General features: G+C 44.5%; 1 protein-coding gene across 2 annotated transcripts in view; it reads right to left on the reverse strand.

Moving 5' to 3' along the window:
• Positions 1 to 679: 679 nt before the first annotated feature.
• ATPAF1 (ATP synthase mitochondrial F1 complex assembly factor 1) overlaps positions 680 to 25847 on the reverse strand; it is a 50120-nt gene continuing 24952 nt past the window's right edge. The window contains exon 9 of one of the 2 annotated variants that reach the window (XM_075555768.1): positions 680 to 816. In XM_075555768.1, coding sequence (XP_075411883.1) covers positions 781 to 816 — 36 coding nt within the window. In that variant the 3' untranslated portion in view covers positions 680 to 780. Of the gene's footprint in view, positions 817 to 10836; positions 13632 to 25847 lie in introns of those variants that run through there. The other variant, XM_075555763.1, reaches the window with a different exon arrangement.

Consider the following 25847-nt stretch of genomic DNA (forward strand, 5'->3'; position numbering starts at 1 on the left):
TAGAAGCAGATGACCAGGACTTTCTTCTGCAGTGCTGTTGAGTAAATTCACACTGCCAACTTCTAAGTGAGGCAGGCAGTCCCTCGATCTCAGTCCCTGAGACCTGTTCCTGTGTCTTTTTGGGAAATGGGTAGGTGAGTCAAAACAGGTGCATACAGTTCTTATTTAGCCTTTCCACATGAACAAGGGGAGGTGATTGTGGTGCAGAATTTGTTGTGAGGGGCTGGTCTGTGAACCTGCTCGGTTGGGATCCCAAATGTCAGCAGTTCGAAACCACCAGCTGCTCCACAGGAGAAAGACGGGGCTTTGTACTCCTATAAACAGTCTTGGAAACTCCAAGGGTCAGCTCTACCTTGCCCTAGCCTAGAGGGTCACTCTGAGTCAGTGTCTACTCGACGGCAGTGAGTTTGGCTTTCGAGAGGGGCAAGTTTCCCTAACATTAAAGGACAAGTAGGAATTGTCCCTAACCGGAGACTGCCTGTAGTTGAGCATAAAACAATCTGTGTTCCTCAGGGCCCAGACAATCAACAGATCATTCCTGGTGTCTACCTGTGGGATTGCCTGGGATCAATGTGCGAAGAGAAGTTGGAACAATAACAAAAATAATGTGGCCACCAATACTATGTGACCTCAGGGAGGTCACTTTAGCTGGTTTGGGGACTTTTCCTCAGTCGCAAAATAAAAGCAAAACCAGTAATTTATTGCAGGGATTCCAAGGCCAGGACAAGCCCCAGAATTACCTGGAGAGATCTTTCTTTTTTTAAAATAGTTTTCCAGACTTCATCCAGCTCCAACAGAATCCTCAGTGGTAGGGTCCTAGAATGAACAATTTGGCCATCTCAGGTATTTCTGGTGACCATTGGTGTTGGTCTATTTAAGCTTAAAATTTTTATCTCTAATGAGCTAATGAGGAACAAAATAAGTTGAGGTCTGTATTGAGGGCGACTTTCTTTCAGCTAAAACAAAACAAACACAAAACTCAAGTTCACTGCCAGAGTGGATGTCGGCCAAGTAAAACTGCTCCTTTGAGTTTCAAGGCTGTCACTCTCTCTGGGAGTGCACACCTTGCAGTCAGCGGCCCAATGCATTACCTCTATGCTACTAAGGCTCCTCTATCACGGTTAAGGTGCCCACAAACTATCAGGGGGGTATTACACCTTGTCTCAGACCCAGCTGTCAGCTCCTCAGCTCCCTGAGGTGTGGGCACAGGGACCCGTCACTGGTGACTGAGAAGAGAGATGGTGCTCAGTCCAAATTTATGATTGAGTCTGGGCTCATTCCAGCCTACCCCTCCTCACTCCCATCTCTAGTTTGTGAAACCAGTCTTGAGACTTCCACACTGCTAATCCCTAACCCAGCGCTTCTCAATCTGTGGGTCGCAACCCCTTTGGGGTTCAATGACCCTTTCACAGGTGTCACCTAATATATCCTGCATATCAGATATTTACATTATGATTCATAACAATAGCAAAATTACAGTTATGAAGTAGCAATGAAAATAATTTTATGGTTGGGGGTCACCACAAAATGAAGAACTGTATTAAAGGGTCTTGGCATTAGGAAGGTTGAGAACCACTGACCTAACCGATGGTCTGGCAGGATCACTCCCATTTAAGCTGCCTTAAATTCCTGTCAGAGAATTTCTGAAAATGGCAACTTTGCGCAGAAAAGTATCAACATAAAAACCTGTGTTCTAATGATCGCTGAAGACAAAGCAGGCTCATAAGCAAATGTGGTGAAGAAAGCTGATGGTACCCGGCTATCAAAAGACATAGCGTCTGGGGTCTTAAAGGCTTGAAGGCAAACAAGCGGCCATCTAGCTCAGAAGCAACAAAGCCCACATAGAAGAAGCAAGGTGTCGAAGGGATCAAGTATCAGGCATCAAAGAACAAAAATCTTATCATTGTAAATGAGGGGGAGTGCAGAGTGGACACCCACAGCCCATCTGTAGACAACTGGACACCCCCTTACAGAAGGGTCACGGGAGGAGACGAGCCAGTCAGGGTGCAGTGTAGCAACGATGAAACATACAACTTTCCTCTAGTTCTTAAATGCTTCCTCCCCACCACTATCATGATCCCAATTCTACCTTAAAAATCCGACTAGACCAGAGCTGTACACTGGTACAGATAGGAACTGGAAACACAGGGAATCTAGGACAGGCGATCCCTCCAGGACCAGTGGTGAGAGTGGCGATACCGGGAGGGTGGAGGGAAGGTCGGGTTGAAAGGGGGAAACGATAATAAGGATCTACATATCATCTCCTCCTTGGGGGATGGACAACAGGGAAATGGGTGAAGGGAGATGGCGGACAGTGTAAGAGATGACAAAATAATAATAGTTTATAAATTATCAAGGGTTCATGAGGGAGTGGGAACGGGGAGGGAAGGGTGAAAATGAGGAGCTGATACCAAGGGCTCAAGTAGAAAGCAAATGTTTTGAGAATGATGAAGGCAACAAATGTACAAATGTGCTTGACATACAATGAATGGATGTATGCATTGTGATGAGTTATATGAGCCCCCCCAAAATTGATTAAAAAAAACCCCCAAAACCTGTGTTGTAGAAGGTCCTCATTTGAGTCCCACCTCCACTTAAGCTTTGTGCACCTTGAAAAGGTACTTAAACTGTTTGGTCTTTTATTATGTATGAGGCATAGTGCTGAACAGGCTAGATAACATTTCATCCTTAACTTTTGAGATAGGACTATTCCTATTTTATTTAAAGATGAGAATATAGAGACTGAGATATTAAATTAACTTGTCCAAATCAAAAAGAAAAGCATTGGAATTCTAATTTAGATTTTGCTTTTATTTTATTTATTTAATCATTTTATTGGAAGCTCTTTTAAAAAAGTCATTTTATTGGGGCTCGTACAACTCTTATCACAATCCATCCATACATCCATTGTGTCAAGCACATTGGTACATTTGTTGCCATCGTCATTCTCAAAACATTTTCTTGCTACTTGAGCCCTTGTATCAGCTCTTTATTTTTCCTCCCTCCCTCCTCAATGGAAGCTCTTACAGATATAACATTCCATAGTTTAATCACATCAAGGAATGTTGTAAAATTGCTACCACAATCAGTTTCAAAACATTTTCTTTCTTCTTGAACTCCTTGATATCCGCTCCCCTTTGTCCCCTCCCTCCCCGACCATAGCCCCCAGGAACCCCTATTATTTATTTATTTTTGCCATATCTTACACATCCAAGATATTCATTCAATCCCATAGAGTGGAGATATACAGTCATTAATACTATCAGCTTCCTATTCCCCCCTTCTCTTCCCGGAAGCTCAGGGAACTGTTACTCCTGTTACTGTTTCTGAGGGGTTATCTCTCTTGGCTTTCATGTATTTAATGATCTTAAATATACAGATGAACTTACACAAATCTGACATGAGTAATGAGATAAAGCAAATAAAAATCATAATAGTAAGGGGAGGAAATATTAAAGAACTAGAGGATAGTTATGTGGTTCATCAGTGTTATACCACACCCTGGAATTATCATCCCTTCTGTGTGGCCTTTCTGATAGGGACAGTCCAATTATCTTACAGGTGTGTTTTGGGTCTCCACATCAATGCCCCTTTACACCAATTTGGTTGCTTGGTTCTGAATTTCTGAAAGCCTTTCCCGTCAACACCTTATCACACAGGCTGGCATTGCTTCTTCCATGAGGGCTTTATTGATTCCCTGTTAGATGGCCACTTGTCAGACTATAAGCCTTTAAGATCCCAGATGCTATATCTTTTAATAGCTGGGTACCATCAGCTTTCTTTACCACATTTGCTTATGGACCCATTTTGTCTGCAGCGATCATGTCAGGAATGTATCATCATACAATGCCATATTATTAGAATAAAGTCCATCTGCTTCCTTGTTGTATTTGCATATATAGCCATATATATATTTTTTTCTTTCCTCATTTTTCCCCTCCTGCCTCTCAATCATGTTTACTCATCATTTACCTATCAGTAATTCCTTTCAGATATAATTTGATTGATCAACCATGACCAGAAAATCTGCACCCTCCTTGCTATCAATTTTAGAATCCTTGCTATTCCCCTGTACCTGTCATTTTGGCTCACTGCCCACCTCCCCCCACTTTCTCCTTTCCCATGCCCCCCTAGACTTGGCTTTTAAAATCAACTATGCTGTCCACCTCCCACCCATCTGTCAGAGCGTCAGAAGGCGTGGTGGTGCACATGGATTACAATATGCTGGAAGAGATGACACCAAGATTCCAAGCACCTGCAGGGTTACCATGGTGGGTAGGTGTCAGTGGAGCTTCCAGACTAAGATAGACTAGGAAGAAAGCCCTTTTCCTGAACATGAAAAAGCTATAGATAACAAGGGGAGTCCTAGTGGCACACTGCTACCTGAAAGGTCAGTGGTTCAAACCCACCAGTTGCTCTACAGGAGGAAGAAGTGGCTCTCTGCTTTTGCAAAGATTTTAGCTTCAGAAGGCCTCTGGGTCAGTCCTAGTCTGTCCAACAGGGATGATATGAGCTGGAATCAAGCTAATGGCAATGGGTTTTATTTTTATAGTTCACAATACGGTCTGTTAGGCTGCAGAAGATGAGTCTCCAGTGGCCGAGATCATGGCTACCAACGCTCACAACTAGGGCACTGGCCCAGGGAGGGTCTCATTCTGATATCCAGGAAGCCAACCTCAGTTGGAGCCAACTTGACAATAACTAACAACATGCCTCCTCCCCAGTGTCCTCATCTGTCAAATTGCCCTCATGGTATGGCTATAAAGATACATAGTGGAAGTGAACATCTCAGAATCTGCTGGGGGTCTTACACTGAGTGAGGCTCAGTAAAACACCTCTCTATTGCCGCCCTTTGCAAAACCAGCGTCAAGATATAAGCTCTGCCAGCCACTTCACAAGGCCAGAGGCCATCAAAACTGGGAGAATGGATGTGAGTTGAAGGAATGAGAATGCAAAGTGGGGATGCATGCCAAATCATGAATGGAGTAACACTAACAAAAAGTGATTTAAGTCAAACATGAACCAGAAGTAATGTTTCACCACGCCACAAGGCAGGGAGTTTTACTTTTCTTTAGGGGAACACGAGCTTGAAGGGGGATCATTTTCCTTCAAAGGAACAAAGTTCCTCTGGCTACTGTCATGGCAGATGTAGAAGTAAAAGAAGTAAAAACCCCATCCATGGGGAGTGATACGAGTTCTGGGCAACAGAGTCACGATTCAAGTCACAATGTGAGAATACTGGGCTGAAACCAGCCCGATGGAAGAGAATAGGGATACATGTAGAGCCCCAAATTGTAAAATTCCTCATAAAAATAATTAAATTAAAAGTTTGGAAACAGATCATGGGAAGATGGCATTTGAGAACAAGTAAAATAACCACTGCTTCGGGCCGAGACATAATCATCATGTGTTTGCCAGGCTGGATCAGGTTGTGTAAGGAAGGGATGCTTGCAGACTAATGTGGTCTGCGTTAAATAGCTCATCTCTCTGTCGGGCTTCATGCTGCACACTGGGAACGCAGTGTCTGATAAGAGAGGACTCTTGTCTCCAAAGAGTGTCTAGTCCTGTGGGGAAAATAGCTTTGGTGCTTCCTTAAGCCTTAGCCCAAGATGCTATGGAAAATGAGAAGGGGGCATGGCCCCAGCAAGAACAGTGGGGAGGGAGAGCCACGTAGGTGTCAGAATGCTTTCGGCAGAGATGTTTCAGGAGATCTTTGAAGGGCAAATGAGCACTAACTTGTTGAATGGGGATGTGTCAGGGGAAGCCAGCCCCTAACACATCATTACGGGTCCGGTAGGCACAATTGTACAGCGATAATAAGTAAAGATCATAGTAAAGTCATAGAGAGCATGAGAGATAGAAGAGAAGTATTGTAATAAATGGAGTCAGACACGATTCATGGTAGCATGCTCACCTCAGTCCCGCTTGGTGGTCCACGTGGAGGGAGAGAGAGCGATCTTTAATGTTAGCCCAGGCTTTTTATATTCTCTGGGGACATGCAAGCCCCCTAATTACAGGTGAGGACATACATCACAGGAAGGGGTTGTGCCATAGGTAATACAGTAATGAGAGGGGGTGGTTTAGGGACATACATGCAATAGGAAGAGGAGGGATTGGGGGTATACATGTGACAAGATGGGCGGATTCTAGATATAGGATGGCAACTTTGGATGTCACAGAGCCAGCTTTGCCTGTTCCCTGGCTCAACTGATAGAGACCATTATTGGTAGGGTGTGAATGCTTGTTCGTGGGCCTCAGGGAGGAATAGTTTATTGTCCCCGCAGCAGGGAGAGGCCTACCCTATAGTCTGGTGACTAACTGCCCTCGGGGAGGATGTCTGTAAGCCTCTGACCTCCCCCCACAGGGGCAGGCCAAAATAGCTGAAAAGGTAGCAACAGAGATAGGAAGAGCCTGCGATTGTGAAGTGTTGAAGGAATCAGGTATTAGGCATCATCAGAACAAAAAATCCTATCATAGTGCATGAGGGGGGAGAGCAGAGTGGAGACCCAAAGCCCATTTGTGGGCCACAGGACATCCCCTTAGAGAACGGTCTCGGGGAGGAGACGAGCCAGTCAGGGTGCAGTGTAGCAATGATGAAAAATACAACTTTCCTCCAGTTCCTAAATGCTTCCTACCCCGCCACTATCATGATCCCAATTCTACCTTATAAATCTGGCTAGACCAGAGGATGTACACTGGTACAGATAGGAACTGGAAACGCAGGGAATTAAGGGTAGATGATCCCTTCAGGACCAGTGGTGAGAGTGGCAATACTGGGAGGGTGGGGTTAGAAAGGGGAAACCCATTACAAGGATCTATATGTGACCTCCTCCCTGGGGGATGGACAACAGAAAAGAAGCTAAAGGGAGACATTGGACAGGGCAAGATATGACGAAATAATAATTTATAAATTATCAAGGGTTCATGAGGGAGGCGGGAGCAGGGAGGGAGGGGCAAAAATGAGGAGCTGATGCCAGGGGCTTAAGTGGAGAGCAAATGTTTTGAGACTGATGAGGGCAATGAATGTACAAATGTGCTTTACATAATTGATGTATGTATGGATTGTGAGAAGAGTTGTATGAGCCCCTAATAAACCAGGTAACTACTGCCGGTCATCCAGATGCCTAGAACCGAGGAGGGGAAGGCGGGTAGCATGAGCTGCTACCTGAAGCTCTTGTGAGGTGATGAAAAGGTTCTGATTCTGTCGTAGTCCGAGTGCTCTGGCAACCCACACGTGGTTTGAACCAACTTTTCTGGTAAGCACTCCAGTTCCTGAGGCCCGAAGAGCGCAGCCGTAGCTGTGGCAGTGAACGTGAGGGATGGGCCCACGTATTTATTATACTTGGTTCTAGGAAGTCTAGAACTTGAAGTTGCCTCCTGTTCCTGACCTGGCTTCCGATCCAAGTAGCAGCCTTCATCAAGCCATCTCTCCCCTTTGAGTGTTCCAGGTCTTTCCTTTGACAGAACAGTGATAAAAACATGGACGCAACCCACCGACTCATTCCAGCGGAGTGGCCAAGACCCACATGCTCCCAGTGCCATAACACACGGAGTGCAGCCGCCGTTCCTCACTAGAATGTGATGCCTTTCGAACGAATGTTTGGAGGCATCAGAAATGGGTGAAGCATATATTTTGTTCTCTAAATGCCAGAAAGAAAATGGGCAGACGTGTCTCCCAGAGCAAGGGCTAGTTCAAAACATGTGTCTTTTTAAGGCTTGGGAGCTGGGGTATAGGCCGACTCTGAGAGCAGGGCTGCGTTGAGCACAGGTCTCACCCGATTCTTCCTGACCTCAGAGGGGTGTTGGAAGGACTCCGTGAGACCATGCACGTCATGAACTTAGCCCGGCGCCTGGCATATGGCAACCCCTCAGTAAATGTTCATGGATGATTAACGTGCATATTGTGAAGCCTACTGCGAACCTGCATGGGACACTAACCCTTGAGGCTTTAGTACAGGTTATTATTTGACCTTTGCCTCGCTGAACTGCAGGTTTCTCCAGGGTAAGAAAGAACCCTTAAAGCTGCCCAGAAACGGCATGCATAGCTTGGCCTTGCCTTACAGCTTTTGCACTTGCTGTTCCCCTTGTGACAGCTAGGTTTTGTCAACTTGGCTGGGTCAGGATTCTAAGTGGGTTGGCAGTTAAAACTGCGTAACCCCACGTGTGACAGAATACAATGCAATCCAGAACAATTCTTTTTCTTTTTTTTCTTACAGATAAACCCTTCAGGACCAACAGGAGAGCAGCAATACTGGGAGGATAAGGGTGGGGGGTGGTGTAAGGGGGACCCACAATGATCGACGTATGGTCCCCGTCCCAGGGGGATGGACAGCAGAAAAGTGGGTGAAATGAGACAGCAGTTGGTATAAGGCAGGGGGGTAAAAAAACCCAATATTTTATAAAATATCATGGGAGCATGGAGGAGGAGGGGTAAAAAATGAGGAGCTGGTGCCAGGGGCTCATGAGAAAGGTGATGACAATATATGTACAGAAGTGTTTGACAAAATGAATCTATGTATGGATTGTGGTAAGAGCTGTACGAGGCCCCCAATAAAAAATAAATAAAATGAAAACCTTTACCAAAAAAGTAAAAAAAAAAAACCAAACCAATGTAATCAACTCCATAATGGGATCGGCTGTGAGCAATCAGTTGTGAGATTGGGATGAGGGCCAGAGCGCAGGTCACAGCCCTGAAGCAAGTGAAAAGGAAGGTTCTTGGAGGTGTGGTCGAATTCCTAACTAAGTGGAGAGGCCAGCTTGCTTCTTCCTGGGTGTGGATCCTGGAGCTGGCTCTCTGTCCTCTGGTTCTTTGCACTTGAGCCAACCGCCTGCCATATTGCCTCACATCTGGCCTGCCGACCTTGGATTCCTTAGACTCTGCAGCCACAAGTCTGACCTGCTGACCTTGGGTTCATCCACCTCTGCATCAACCAGCCTATGGTCTTCCTGATTCATTTCCTTGCTTGTCTGACCCTGAAGCCACAAGCCTCCATGAAATTGAACTGGACTCAGCCACTTATGCCACTATGTGGGCCATTTTCTTGATATAAATTTCTCTTTATGTATATGTGTGTGATACATGCACGTGGGAGCAGACTGTCTTAAGATGGACTCTTAAGGAAAGGAATTCCCAGACTTCCGAGTAACAGAGTGCATTTCCGGGACAGTTTGAACTTCATTTCCTTCTTCACGTAAGACAGGACCACCGCATTGCACGGTTTAGGCAAGGCTGTGGGAGACAGCTGACAGCTCAACACAAGATGCTGAGGCCCTGGATGGTCTGACCTTCAACTAAGATCCGGCCGACTGTCTCTCCTGTCCCCCGAGAAATCGCTGAAACACAGCATTCTGTAGGTGGGTTATCTCCCCCTCTGGACCACAGACAGATGACTGAAATGTTCTTCCTTCTTTGTTTTGCCTTCAAAGAAATTGTCAACAGTCAATCCCTTGTGTGAGAACTTGCCACGGAATGTAGGTACTAGTCTTTCCACCTTGAGCCCTCTGTGCCTCGAGGTCTCGTTTTTGCTTTCAATTCTATTTTCTCAACTGCAACCATGTCCCTCTTGATCCTGGTTTGATTTGCGTGTGCGCACCCCACCCCCACCCCGCTCCACCCACGCACGCCCACACACACACCACTGGTTTTGCTTCTCTAGAAAACTCAGTCCAACACCCTCCTTTCCTTGGGACTTCTACCTTTGCTCACGTTTTACCCCTTCAGGGGCAGGTGTCCTGACCATCAAATTATCGTCTCTGTTCCACAAACTGTCACATTATGTCCCCAGCCCCTCTGACAGCCTCACCGGTATGTGGAGTACGCATTGATTTATATTTGTTGTAGCCACAAGGATTTGGTCTCCATGAGTTCAAGGGCCTTAACTGTCCTGTTCACTGCTGCATTCCTCATCTGCCTCTAACGATGGGCGAGCAGCTACTGGGTGCTCAGTAGATGTAAACCGAAGGATGCCGGCATAATAATCAAATCATCGGGGGACTAGGTACTTGTATCCCTTCTCTAAGACCGAGCAGAGGGTTAGTACTGCAAAAGAATGCAGCAAAAGCAAAACAAGACAAAGCAGAACATGTGGCTCTTATCTCCAAGCTGGCTAAAGAAAGAACTTCCAGCAAACGCACCCTGCGAACAAGACAAGGCAAAATGACTCTGAGGCAGAGTGAGAAGCCAGAGACAAGTGGGAGCCGAGAGCCTGAGGGCAGGGATCATGTGAGCCAACTCATCAAGGTAACGCCACCGTGCTAGCTGAAATATACTTTGTGTATAATTCTGTATTTTGTTAGCAGGAATATTTGCAAACCAAATGTTGAATCTATGTGAAAGAAGAGATTCTTCCCCCTCATGGAATCGCTACTCCCACTACTGTTCCTGAGTGTTTATCTGTCCTGGATTCCCTGTGTTGAGAGCTCTTCTCTGTACTATGTGCGTACTTGGTCTAGCCAGATTTGTAAGGTAGAAGTGGGTCATGATAGTGGGGGGGTGGGGGGTGGGGGAACCGTGAGGAATTAGAGGAATGTTGTGTGTTTTTGGTGCTGTACTGCACCCTGGCTGACTCGCCCCTTCCTGGTGGCCCTTTTGTGAGGGAATGTCCAACTATCTACAGATGGGCTTTGGGTCTCCACTCCGACCCCCCTCGTTCACATCCATATAGTTTTTTGTTTGGGATCTGTTAATATATGTTTGTGGACAAAATTTTGAGGTGGAGGGCATGTCATCCGAGTTTTGTATTCATAAACACTAAAATGCAATAAAACCATGAAAAAAAGAGAGATTCTCTTAAACCCAAAGTATTTAAATATAACCACACATACAAGAACTCAATAATGTTTTGGCTAAAACTCATGCCATTTATTTACTCAGCCAACAGTTGAACAGTTTTCTAAGTTCCAGGCCATGCCTTTGGCACTAGAGGGTGGAGCTAGACCCTGACTCTCAGGGAGCTCACAATCTAGTGGGGGAGAAGACATAAACAAACACAATGTCCTTGGATTCTGCAATCACATGGGAGGTACAGAGCAGAGAAACTGCAATCCTAGACACTGCCGGGAAGAAAGACCTGGTCACTGGGCATTTCTGTGAAACAAATAAGGCAAGGATTCTCAAGGGCTGGCTACATTACCCGCACCAGACACAGCTGGGGTGCAGGCTACACTGCAGGCTCCCAGCACACTCTTTAGAGATTCTGATTCAGTAGGTTAGGAGTGAGGCCTGAGGATCTGTATTTTAAAGTCTATGAGGTGATTCTACTGCAAGCTAAAGTCTGAGAACTAGTGGGAGAAGTGTTCTCTTGGAAGTGGAATGAAGGAGGGCCTGCACATCTGAGATGCTAATCTGTGTTGGTCTTTAATAGAAGATGCAGGGGACCGGCGAGAAGAGCATGTTAACAGTGATTGAGCATTACTTTAATCTCAGTTGATTTAAGTCTCACAAAAGTCCTATGAGGTAGACACTATCATCCCTGTGTTGTAGGTGAAGACCCAGAATGGGAGTTTATATAACTTTTCAATCCAGTAGCGCTAATGAATAGCCATGCTGTCATTTGAACCAAGATTTACTTAACTTTAAGGACTGTCTATTTTCCATAACACTGTGCTGACACCAGGGGACAAGTACGCTGAAGCTACAGTTTTCAGTTCTTTGCCAGATCTCTCTAAACAAATATAAACAACAGCCAGAAGGTACTCTGGTCATGATCTATAGATATACTCCCCCCTCTTTTTTTGCATATAGGGACTTAGGGCAAAGCTGGGACAAACAATGACATGAATGACCACTTCATTTACTCACCCTTTGGTGGACGTGTCATAGATGGAGGTTTCCCTCCATCTGGAGGGAAAAGCAAACAGATTGGAAAATCACGAAAGCAACCCCACCTGCTATCAAAGATTCATGGGCCTCAAAGAATTAGGACGGTCAGTGGGCATTTAAGGAAGATGGCATGACTGATAGGACCAAAATGTCTGAAAAGACGAACTGCCACGTTCAGAGGTAGGTCCAGAATTTTCATTAGCAATTACCTCAACCTTTACAGAAATGATGAAAGGTTAGCAGCTTCTCCAGGCTAAACACTGTCTTTCTCTACAGACGCAGGGGTACAACAAAACAGATATTTCTCAGAATATAAAGGCAAATCCAATTCCATCGAAAGAGCTTGGAGACCAGCACCGACTCTAAAAACTCCTCTCTTAACAAGCACACACACACACAAACTGCAAACACTGGTTGCACCCCATGCACCACATGTGGTGCCACCAACCAGAACCTGGACAGGAGGCGCCCTTGAGGAGGAGCATGCTGCCCCCAAACAAGAACGGCAGACAATAATGTGATGGGCCCCGGGGGCCTGGGTTCAGAAGGCTGGATGTAACCAGCATCCTTTTCTATCGCTGAGCTTTTAGTCACAGCAGTGAAATTATGGACCAAACGTGGACTCCAACTCTGGAGAGCTCCCTTCTCATTCTTAGCATTTCAAGAATCTGCTCTGAGTCTCAAGCCTGGTCTTGATGAAATCAGCCCACAGACTGACACCTGGGACAGCACAGGCTTCGATTTCACGGTTTTGTGTAACAAAGATTGTAAGCTAGGCTTGATTTTATTGCTATATTTCCCCCATGCTCAGTCTGGGAACATTTGCTTCCACCTACTATTTTATGTAACAATGGCACTGCTTGGAATTGCTTTAAATAAAATCATGCAAATCGGGATTGATCTTCCCCTTACAAAGCTGTTGATTTATTTACACTATTGATGTATCCCCTTCAGACACACCGTTTCTAAGCGGCTGAGTTAGAGGAGCAAGTGCCACCTGATACATGATAATAACATGCAGGCACGGTCCTCGGGCATCTAATTATACCAGAAGTCTGTTGACACCTCACACCAGCTACACTAAAGGCCAAGCTGGGGACATCTGGATGGAATCTTTATCCCAATGGGAATATCCGGTTATTCTAGACTCTAAATAAGGATATCCAGGTTATATCTTTGGATGGCCCAGGAGGGTAGGGAAGAGGACCTACTAGCTTACATCTGACTAGAGCTGGACTCTCAGCTCATGATTCTGTCACAAGTTCACACGGCAGAAAGCTGATAGTGTGGGTGCTGGGAGGTCAAAGGGACAACACATGACACGCACTGGTGCATTAGGTCGAGCCAGGTAAACACCCTGTGGCTCCTTCACTAGCTCTTGCGTTGACTAGTCTCTTAGAAGGAAGTCTCCAGTACGCTGGCAAGTCTTATCAGAAAGTTTGGGTTCCTTGGCTCGGAATATCAAGAAGCGGGGCTCACCTCCTGCAGCAAGCACACAGGGCGACTCATTAGAGACCACTCAGGATTACAAACTGCGTTCTTTGTAGTTCAAGTGGGTGGGCTATAGATTACCCAGGGTTAATCAGACCCTGCGTGGAGCCAATGCTTAGAAGTTCTAAGTCTTATCCTGGTTCTGGGCACATTTCAGTTTTGCTGCAAGTCCACTTTGCTCCAATTCAGCGATGACAGACATGTATTTGAACTCATTTGGTCTGAGGTTAAAGGTCTCCACTAACCCGTAGGTTTCTTTCCGGTCAGTGGCGTAGAAGAGCTGAACTTGGTTGGCAATGCACTGTGCTTCAGCAACATTCTGAAAGGCAAAAAGAGCAGTGAGGTCTTTCTTTGCTCACAACATTTGCGTCCTGGTGCCAGCGGGGTTGACACGTGGAAGTCACTACCCCAGAGAGCTCCCGGATCATCTGAGCTAGGTAAGGCGCCCTTGTCTGTCTATCCAAACTGTGATGCCTACCCGTACACTGATCCCATTATCCTCTACGATCTTTTTCTTCCTTACGACCAGCTTTTCAAATATTCATCATTGCTTGTTTTGAATATAGTGTCTACAGCAGTATCTGCAAATGGGATGTGGCACATTTTTATGCACATATTCACCATTTCCCTCTTTGTTCAGTTCTTTAATAACTATTAGATATATCTCACGAAGGAAAAAAAGACCTATATTCACCCAGCTTTAAGAACCAGTCTATGAGGAGCTCTATGGACTAACCATATATATATATATATATAATCGGCTGCTCATTTTCCCCCCTCCCTCCCCACTCCTTCAGGAACCCTTCATAATTCATAATTATTATTTTGTCATATGTCACACTGTCCGACATCTCCCCCCGCCCTCTTCTCTCTGTCCATTCCCCAGGGAGGAGGCTATATGTAGATTCTTGTAATCGGTTCCCCCTTTCCACCCCACATTCCCTCCACCCTCCAGGCATTGGCACTCTCACCACTGGTTCTGGAGGAGTCATCTGTCCTGGATTCCCTGTGTTTCCAGTTGCTACCTGTACCAATGTACATCCTCTGGACTAGCCAGATTTGTAAGGTAGAATTGGGATCATGATAGTGGGGAGGGGAAGGGGAGAGAAAGCATTTAAGAACTAGAGGAAAGTTGAAGTTGTATGTTTCATCGTTGTTACCCTGCACTCTGACTTGCTCGTCTCCTTCCCAAGACCCTTCAGTAAGGGGGTATCCAGTTACCTACCGATGGACTTTGAGCCTCCACTCTGCACTCACCCTTTACAATGATTTGATTTTTTGTTCTTTGATGCTTGATACCTGATCTCTTTGACACCTCGTGGCCACACAGGCTGGTGTACTTCTTCCATGTGGGCTTTGTTGCTTCTGAACTAGATGGCCACTTGTTTACCTTCAAGCCTTTAAGACCCCAGACGCTATATCTTTTGATAGATGGGCACCATCAGCTTTCTTCACCACATTTGCTTATGCACACGTTTGTCTTCAGTGATCTTATCAGAGAGGTGGGCACCCACTGATATGATTTTTAGTTCTTTGATGTCTGATAACTAGTCCCTTCTACACCTCGTGGTCAGACAGACTGGTGTGCTTCTTTCATGTGGGTTTTGATGCTTCTCAGCTAGATGGTCGCTTGTTTATCTTCGAGCCTTCAAGACCCCAGACACTGTATCTTTTGATAGCCGGGCACCATTAGCTTTCTTTACCACATTTGCTTATGCACACATTTTTCTTCAGCAATCGTGTCAGGAAGGTGTGCATCCTGGAATGGCAATTTAATAGAACGACATGTTCTTGCATTGAGTAACTGCTTGAGTGGAGGCCCAATGTCCATCTGCTGCCTTAATACTAAACCTATAAATATATGCATGTAGATGTTTCCCCACACTTATATAAATATATTTACATATGTACATTCCAGTCCTTAGACCTCTATAAATACCCTTTGTCACCAAGTTCTTTCCTCTATTTCCTTCTACTTTCCTCTTGTCCCACTATTATGCTCTGTCTTCATTTGGGTTTCAGTAATTTCTCTTGGTTACATTGCCCTTGCTGAATCCCTACCAGGCCTCTCACAACCTCCTCGACACTGACTTTGGATCATTTATTGCTCCTCTGTCCCTGGGTTGGTCAGCACCACCTCCTTACCCCCTCCTCCCTCTCTCCCATGTCCTCCCGGAACCATTGGTCCCGTTATTTTCTCCTCCAGACTATTCATCCAGTCTGTCTTATCTAGATAGGAATTACTGTATATACTCGTGTGTAAGCTGAGTTTGGGGTTCGGCTTATACACAGCTCAGTGGTACCCCAGCAAAGTGCAACATCTCGCGGGTGACTGCCGTTCCTCCGCTGTTCATTCAAAGCCCTGCTGACACTGCAGGGCTTTCAATGTTTGTTTACTCACATCTAGCCAATCAGAGCCGTCCTATGACGTATATCTTTGAATAAGCCTTTTAAGGACCGTGTGCAAAGGATGTGGCATGAATGGATGTCATCTGGTCAAGCCTGACTAACAAAAGTAATGAAGCCTGACATAGAGTTAATAGTAAAGTGGGTTCGAGGTTCATGGGAAGACATTCCAGAAGACACGGTGTGATGTGCCTTCTAGAAATGTAGTCTTAGTAATGCCCTTCAAGCTACAACAAGGCAGTGCTCTGGGCCCTGAGGTGGCGGGCCCTCCACCTCCGGCTTTCGCACGTTAAGACTGCATTGAAGGGCTCATCTCATTATCATTTTCCTTTTTCTGAGTTCAGCTTTGGAGTTAATTTCTTTTTATTATTATTTAAAAAATCATTTTACTGGGGGCTTGTACAACTCTTTTTTTTTTAGCTTGTACAACTCTTATCACAATCCATACATCCATCCATTGTGTCAAGCACATTTGTACATTTGTGGCTCTCATCAAAACATTTGCTTTTTACTTGAGTCCTTGGTATCAGCTCATTTCCCCTCCCTCCCTGTACCCCCCCATGAACCCTTGATAACTTTATTTTGAACCCTTGATAATTTATAAATTATTATTTTGTCATGTCTTACACTGTCCTCCTTTCACCCACTTTTCTATTGTCCGTTCCCCTGGGAGACAGTTATATGTAGGCACTTATAATCGGTTCCCCTTTCTATCCCCCTTTCCCTCCACCCTCCCGGTATCACCCCTCTCACCACTGGTCTTGAGGGGTTCATCTGTTCTGGATTCCATGTGTTTCCAGTTGCTATCTGTACCAGTGTACATGCTCTGGTCTAGCCAGATTTGTAAGGTAGAATAGGGATCATGATAGTGGGCGGAGAGGAATCATTTAAGAACTAAAGGAAAGTTGTATGTTTCATTGTTGCTACCCTGCACCCTGACTGGCTCATCTCCTCCCTGTGACCCTTCTGTAAAGGAATGTCCAGTTGTCTACAGACGAGCTTGGGGTCTCCACTCTGTACTCCCCCTCATTCACAATGATATATTTTGTTCTTTGATGCCTGATACCTGATCTCATCGACACCTTGTGATCACATCATCTCATTATTTTAAAAAGAAGTCTGAAGACTGCTAGTTTGGTGGCTGGGGAGTTTCAACACAAGAAATATGCCCATCTACCCGGCTCTCCTGGAGGACAAGGTCCCTCTCCTCACTCCCTGCCTTTTGTTCTCTTGACTCAACATGGAACAGTAGTCTCGTCTCTTTCCCAAACTTAAGGAGATAAACACACTAGTTTCCCACATTGCTTGATCAAGTCTATTAACAAACCTAGCTCCTTCCTCTATTTCAATCTTCAGATCTACGACCAATTTCCTAATCCCGGCCTATTTCCCCTCCATGTTGCTGGCATCATTCTCGCCCCTGTTCCTGTTCTCCCTGCTTTTGTCAGGTCAACTCTCTTGCCTAGACAATTGCAAGATCACACCGGCCAGGCTGGAACTGCTGAATGAATAAGAAGCAAAATTAATTAAGGATAATGATTTTAAAATCCAACTGACTGGGTCATCCTTGTTCAAAATCCTTTAATGATTCTTTTGTGCCCTCAGGATAAATAAAGTAAAACCTTTAAACACAACCCACAAAACCTTTTTTCTTTTTTAAAGCACAACGACACCTAAGTCATTTCATGCCCTCTATGGGGCAGTGTTTCATTCCATTGCACATAAAGTCACTATGAGTCAGAACAGCACCTAGCCCAGCACCACTTACTCACACAGCCTTGCACTACCCTACCCAGCAACTTGGCAACATGCTTCTCTAATACTAAGAGCGCCCCCCCACCCCCCAGGAGGCTATTCTGTCATATGGGGTTGATGTGAGTTGAAATTCAACTGAGTGGCACCCAATAAGAAAGCATTGACCGAAGCTATTTCCTCTGCCTGACACATTCTTTCCCTCTTTCCCTGGCTAACCTCCTGCTCGTCTTGAAAGGTTCAGCCCAGGTATCCTCTCTAGTATACCTTCTCCTTCCTTTGGGCAAGACCCTTCTTCAAAACATGCATGCAAGTCACCACCTCAGCACTAACCCTAGCATTCCAGTGAGTCCTCTGCTGACACAGACGCAGAACCAAGCAAAGCTTGGCTTTGGACTATTCTACCAAATCTCCAGCATTACAGCTCATTAGTTCAGAAGAAGCCTCTCGCTTTAGCTCTCTCTACCCATTTGAGACCAATGCTCTGCTGTATTTGGATATCCTATGCTCAAAGTGCACATTTCAGCATGATAATGAGTGGGGTGGGGAGGTGTCATATGTTAATATGACCCTTCTGGGTTTCCCACTTCTCCATCTGACAGAAATGTGCAGGGTTTTCTTCTGTACCACAGGAAAGCTCACAACCTTGTTGAGTTATACAAGGCAGAAGTATTTTGTCTGGTATGCTGCAGAACATTCGAAGACTAGGAAGCACATTTTAATGACGACCAGGACTATGCAGCGATTGGAGACCACTGCAGTGAGGTGGTAAACAAGACAAAGGAAAAATCACTCTTCTGACCTCTAGAGTCCACCTTTACCACGGTTACATGCTGTGCAGAAGTACAGTCGTTCACTCCCGTGGTCCAGCCTTAACCTTGTCGTTATTGGTAACTATACCCCCAAACACCAAACCCGTTGCCCTCAAAAGGGGTCTGCGTCACGGATACCCCACAGGAAAGGGCAGAACTGCCCCGCAGCATTTCCAGGTTGTAAAGCTTTATGGACGACGACGGCCACCTCTTTCTTGTGCACTCGTGTACTGGTGGGTGCGAACCACTGACCTATCAGTCAGTCAACCAAGCCCTCTTTACCACTGCACCGCCACCCCTCCAAATTCCAACTTCGGACAGTCGCAGTTTCTACCTGTTTAGCTCACGCCCAACTCCAGCAATCTTTCAACCCCACTCATTCAACCCATTCCTTTTACTGTCCTCTAACTTCTTAGGTTTCATGTCTCTGCTCTGCTTCCCTTCCAGGGTCGATAATTATAATCACTCCTTTGCATTCACATCTAACTTTCTGGCGCTTCTCTCCCCTCCTTATGCCACTTGGCTAAAATATAACTCTAGTGAAATCCCACCCTCTGTCTTTCTACCTGCACAGCCATTTTCTCGATGGTTTGGCAAATATTTTTTGTAAAGGGCCAGGCAGTAAGTCCTTTAGGCTCTGGGGGCCATCTAGTCTTGGTTGCAACTACTCAGCTCGGCTGCGGTAGTGTAAAAATACAGACAATACGTAAAAGAATGAGTGTAGCTGTGTTCCATAAATTTTTATCTGCAGACACTGGAACTTGTATTTCATACACTTTTCCTGTATCACAAAATAGTACTTAGGTTTTTCCCCCAACTACTTAAAAATGTAGAAAACATTCTTAACTCAAGGCCATATAAAACTGACAGAGGGCTAAATTTGACCCACGGGGTGTAATATGCCAACCCCTGAACTAAAAAAATTCCATACATTCTCTTTAACAACTTAAATGTCCAGCACCTATTTTTACATCCTCACTCTCAGCTGATGATCTTACTTTCTTTCCTTTAAGCAACCAGAAGAGAACATCCACAAGTTACTACCATCTCTCTCCATTTAGCTGTATCTGTGTCCTGTTACCAAGATTTTTCTCCTGAAAACGGAAAACTATTTAGACACCTGGCAAAGGTCAACATTTAGGCCTGGACTTGTTGGCTCAAAATGATTGGTTGGTTGGTTCTCCCTCATTTTTTCCTGCATTATATTTCCTTCTTTATTGGATCTTTCCATCAGTATACAAATATAATGTTGTTCCCCCATATTTCATGGGGGAACAAAGAGTACTCTTGCCCCAATTCTCCCTCTCTAGCTAATACCTCAATCTCTCTTCCTTCATAGAAACATCCCTTGAAAAGGTTATGCTTACTCTCCCTAATTTATTTCCATTATCTCTTAAATCCATGTAATTGTGCATTGCTCCATCATTTCTTTGAAACTGTTCTTAGAAATGTCCATCCGCCTCTCCCCTTGCACAAGGATTTCTTGTGAAATTAAATAAAATTTCAGTCTTCATCTCATTTGCACCACTGGCAAACGAGATCTGCCTGATTCAGCACTCCTGAAACAGCCTTTCCCCCTAGCTTCCAGGCAGTCTACCACCTTATTTTCCTACCTACACCATTGGTTTTCTTAATATCTTTTTTTAAAAAACATTTTATTAGGGGCTCATACAACTCTTATCACAATCCATACATATACATATATCAATTGAATAAAGCACATCTGTACATTCTTTGCCCTAATCATTTTCTTTTTTTCACATTTTATTAGGGGCTCATACAACTCTTATCACAATCCATACATATACATACATCAATTGTATAAGGCACATCTGTACATTCTTTGCCCTCATTATTTTCAAAGCATTTTCTCTCCACTTAAGCCCTTTGCATCAGGTTCTCTTTTTTCCCCTCCCTCCCTGCTCCCCCCTCTTAATATCTTTTGCTGATTCTTTGCCGTCTCTTCAATGGTCAGAACTTAAGACAGTAGGATGTTTCTAACTTCACCACTATCTTAGTGCTAACCCTCAGCTCCATGGTTCTACACATAGTTTACACATTGACAACTCCAATAGTTTTACCACCAGCTTGGATCTTGCCCTGGAACTCCAGGCACCTAGACCTAATGGCCTACTACTCTGACGTTTCAGAATTCCTTGTCCAAAATTGAACTTCCGATCTTCCCTTTAAAGCCGTTCCTTCCACAATCTGTTTGTCTCACTTAATGTCCATTTCACTCTTCTGGATAATTTTGGGTGACTCCCAGTTGAGTGTGATGGATGGAAAGTTTTAAGAGAAAGAAAAATGAGAAATGAAACTAAACAGTTTCATAAATAACATACCGGGAAGTAATCTCTCCACTGTGCTCTAAGTTGGGGCCTACTCAGATACTAGCTGAATGCTATCACTTTGCCCTTCCCTTGATGTCGCTGGTAAGAAGGGGAGGGAAAAGAAGTGGGTACAATAATGGAGAACCTCAGGGGAAGAGGCACTAAATGCGCAACTATTCTGAGGACAACATGAACTTAAACCTTGCCAGATAAGTAAGACGGAAATGAGCAAGGCCTAGACAAACAAGGGCATACAGTAATCATGAAATGCGCCTGGCACTTGATATACTGAGAAAACAAATATGATTCACGTCATTAGCTATGTACATATGGCATGTTCTCTACCTCAGGATTCTCAGCTGGGGAAGTGAACTCTGGAAAAAGATAAGAGATTATGAACTAGTCTACAGCTCTTGATCCAAGGGTTTTAAGAAAAAAAAAATAAACCCCCAAAACCAAAAAAAGAAAAACCCAAACAAAAAGAATTAGTCTAGACCTTGAACACTGCTCTACAGTGAAGAGGCCATTTACACCTCCATAATCTCTTACCTAAAACCTCTAGGGACAAATGTGTCTTGGATTCAGACTTAGTTTTAGAGAAGTGCAGAGTAGCTAACTGTCTGTTATGCACAATCAAGTACATTGTTATTTCTTAGTAAAGTGCATCCATCACTTGTCTGTCAGTTTGTCATACTGTACTGGCTTGCATGGTATGCTGCAATGCTAAAAGGGTATCCACCAGTATTTCAAATACCAGCAGGGTCTTCCTGGATGGACAAGTTTCAGCAGAATTTCTAGACCAAGAAGCTCTAAGACTAAGACTAGGAAGAAAGACCTGGTGATTTAATTAAGAAAAAAAAGGGCCAGTGAAAACCTTCAGAATAACAGTGGAATACTGTCAGATATAAACCCCACAGGTTGGAAGGCACTCAAAGTACAACTGGGGAAAACCTGCCTCTTCAAAGCAGCGTTGACCTTAATGACTATCCAATTTAATGGAGTGAGGGAGCATTCTCGGACCTACATTTGTAGATGTGGCAAGACTCAAAATGAGAAGACACAGGGGGAAACACGCACTACTAATCAAAATAGGGCATGCATGATGTATGAATGAGATGGAATGCAGAAGGATCAATATCCTAGGCACCAGCAGAGAGCTCAAGTGGACTGGTGTGGGCCATTCTGAATCAGACAATCTGATGGTTTACTACGGCAGGACTGAAACATTGAAGAGCAACAGTATTGCATTCCTTGTCAAAAAGAAAACGTCAAGATTTATCCTGAAGCACAATGTTGTCAGCGATGGGGTAACATCCATACCCCAACAAGGGCTCAAAATATCAGCAGCTAAAATGAGACCCACGGACAACTATGGAACAGACTCACAGCCAACTATGGAATCGCTCATATGCAAGTTCAGGTTGAAGCTCAAGAAAATTAACAAATCCACAGAATAAAATATGACCTTGAGTCTATCCTAGCTGAATTTTGTGAACATCTCGAACACTAACAACAGAAAATTTATTGAGCTGTGGAACGAGATCAAGAACATCATACACAAAGAAAGCAAAAAATGGTCATTAAAAAGAAATTAAAAAAATCAAAGTAGATGTCAAAGAGACACTGAACTTTTCTCTTAATCATAGAGTAGTTAAAACAAATGGAAGATGGGATAAGAGTTGTATGAGCCCCTAATAAAATGTTTAAAAAAAATGGAAGAAATAATGAAGTCCAAGAGCTGCACAGAAAATTTCAAAGGGCAGCTCGATAAGATAAAGTAAAATATAGTAATGAAATGTGCAAAGACCTAGAGTGAGAAAACCAAAAGGGAAGAGCATGCTCAGCATATCTTAAACTGAAAGAACTCAGGAAAAAATTCAAGCCTTAATTTGAAATACTGAAAGATTCTATAGTCAAAATACCTAATCATGTAGGAAGCATCGGAAGAATATGGAATGAACACATAGAGTCACTGTAACAAAAGAACCTGTCAACATTCAACCATTTCAAGAGAGGTAGCACATGCTCAAGAACCAATGTCACTGAAAGAAGGCGTCTACACCAACATAAAGAAGGCGAAAAGAGGGGCTGGGGAGACAAGGAAAAAAAGGGAGGGGTGAGAGAAGAAAGCATTGCAGGGAACAGGGCACTAATCCACCACGGGGAGGGTACTGTTTATGTCACCACAGGAATGGGAGGGAGGGACTGGACCTCAATCTGGTGTGCCAAGCCTTCAGGGCAATATACTGGCACGAAGCAGTGAACTAACAGAGCTCTGCAATGCCGGCCTGGCCCCTATTCCACCTATGTCAACCCCCCTTGTGTTAGTCTGGGTACTTTAGAAAAACAAATCCACAGAAACACATGTATAAAAGAGAGTTTTATATGAAGGTTGAGTGCACATCAAGAAAACATCTCAACCCAGTGCTGCCCAAGCCCACAAGTCCAACATTAACCCATATGTCCAACACCAATCCACAAAGTCCTCCTCCAGCTCACAAAACACATGCAATGACGTTGACTGCAGGACGAAAGCCCAGTCAGTGAATGTGTAAGCATCTCAGCGCTGGCAGGGGTCTCCACACGGCTGCTTCAGCACCCAGGGCTGCATCGGGGTAGGTCCATGCGGCTTCTCCTCAGGGATCTCTTGCAGGAAGTGAGCCTTGCCAGCTGAAGCAGGGAACTGACTAAGGCAGCTGCACCCTGGTCTAACCATCAGAAAGCAAGAGACCCGAGAACTAGAAAGGCGAGGCTCACCGAGCCATTTATCTCTCTACCCTTCAATTAACCCCACATGTGTTTATCAGACAGGTTGGCACAATAAACCTTCACTCTCTCACCCTTCCCCAGAGGAATGCACTGAAGAGGACAGCACTGAAGATACAGCCTGTGGAGAGTGGCAGGTCTGCCCAGACCACGGGAACAAACTAAGAGGGAGAGAGAAAGAGAACAGCAGCATCCTGGTCCACCAAGCTCGAAGATGACATTCCTGCTTGGAGCAGCCAATGCACAGAGAGGATCATGGGGTTGGCCTCACCGCAAGACACTACGTCCCCTTACTCACCCATCACACTATAGGGGGCAGCACCAGAGATACAGTGAGGGAATTGTGTTTGGTCTGACCCCTGCCACACCAGGGCGTAAAACGAAGGGAGCGTAACAGAGCAGCAAGGGGAGCACAGCAACAAAGTCCCCGGGGAATTCTGAAAATGGACTTGGGACTCAGGGGACAGGGCTTGGCACTGCATCAGACCCGATCGGAAAACATTCATGAGGGTTAGCAGACAGACCCAGAACTCTTCATAGGCTATTTTCCTTTTTTTCATGTCTATCTATATAAGATAAACAATCCCAAGGAGAAAACAATGGAACAAGGAAACAACAAGAGATCTAAAATCGATGTCTGGTGGGGTTCAATCAAGTGTAATGTAGCTGAGAGGAAGTACAGAGCTGAATGAAGGTCGACCATGATAGTGGAGCAGGAGGAAAGTAAAAGTAAATAGAGGAAAGAACTAGGAGGCAAAGGACATTTATAGAGGTATAAACATAGGCATGTACATATGTAAATATATTAATATATAACTATAGGTCTATCTATGTACATATATTAAATATTAAGGTAACAGACGGACATTAGGCCTCTACTCAAGTCCTCCCTAAACACAAGAACACTTTGTTTTAATAACCTGGCATTCCGTGGTGCTCATCTTCTGGACACGATTGCTTTAGATAAAATGGGTGCATAAGCTAATGTGATGAAGAAAGCTGATGGTGCCCCGCTATTATTAGATAGAGCATCTGGGGTCTTAAAGGCTTGAAGTTAAACAAGCAGCCATCTAGCAGGGAAGCAGCAAACCCCACATGGAAGAAGCACACCAATCCGTGTGATCATGAGATGTTGATGGCATCAGGTATCAGAAGACCCAAAACAACCATTTCAATGTGAATGAGAATGAGGGGCATTGGAATGGAGTTCCAAAGTCCATCTGTAGACAATTGGGCATCCCCTCACAGAAGGGTCACAGGGAAGAGATGAGTTAGCCAGGTTGCAGTATAGCACCTAGTTCTTCAATGCTTCCTCCCCCCACTATCATGGTCCCAGCTCTATTTTACAAATCTGGCTAGACCAGAGCATGTACACTGGTACAGAGAAGAGCTCTCAACACACAGAATCCAGAACAGATAAATCCCTCAGGACCAATAATGAGAGTAGCAATACCTGAGGGTAGGGGGAAGGTGGAGGAATAGAGGGGGAACCAATTACAATGATCGACATATAACCCCCTCCTAGGGGGACGGACAACAGAAAAGTGGGTGAAGGGAGATCACGGTCAATATAAGACATGAAAAAATAATTTATAATAATTTATAAATTATCAAGGATTCATGAGGGAGGGAGCGGGAGGGGAGAAAATGAGCTGATACCAAGGACTCATGTAGAAAGAAAATGTTTTTAAAATGATGAGGGCAACAGATGTACAAATGTGCTTGACACAATGGATGGATGTATGGATTGTGAAAAGAACTGTAAGAGCCCCAATAAAATGATTAAAAGAAAATGTTTTAGAAGTGATGATGGTGATATATGTACAAATGTGCTTGATTTAACTGATATATGGATATTATAAGAGCTATAAGAGCTCCTGATAAAATGACTTATTGAAATTTTAAAAAAGGAATTACTGTATATACTTGTGTATACGCCGAGTTTTTCAGCACAAAAAATGTGCTGAAAAACTGGGATTCAGCTTATACACAGGTCAGTGGTACCCCAGCGAGGTATAACATCTCGCGGGTGATTGCCATTTCTCTGCTGTTCATTCAAAGCCCCGCTGACACTGCAGGGCTTTGAATGTTTGTTTACTCACATCTAACCAATCAGAGCCATCCTATGACATGGACGGCTCCAATTCTCAGAAGCACCCATAGTGATTCACTTACGCCAGCAGCTGAACTGGTAAGGATGTGTCTGTGGCTGCGCTCTTCTCTCCCCTCTGGTCTCTGTGTTAATTCACATTCTGCATTTCCCACCCTAGGCTTATACTCGAGTCAATGAGTTTTCCTGGTTTCCCAAGTAATAATTAGGTACCTCGGCTTATACTCGGGTTGTCTTATATTTGAGTATATAGGGTAGTAAAAAACAAGGCTTCAGGAATTGATGGAATGCCAATGGAAATGTTTCAACAAATTGACTATGCACTGGAAGCATTCACTTGAAATTTGAAAAACAGCTGC

The sequence above is a fragment of the Tenrec ecaudatus genome, chromosome 1, assembly GCF_050624435.1.
Source record: "Tenrec ecaudatus isolate mTenEca1 chromosome 1, mTenEca1.hap1, whole genome shotgun sequence".
Classification (NCBI taxonomy): Eukaryota; Metazoa; Chordata; class Mammalia; order Afrosoricida; family Tenrecidae; genus Tenrec; species Tenrec ecaudatus.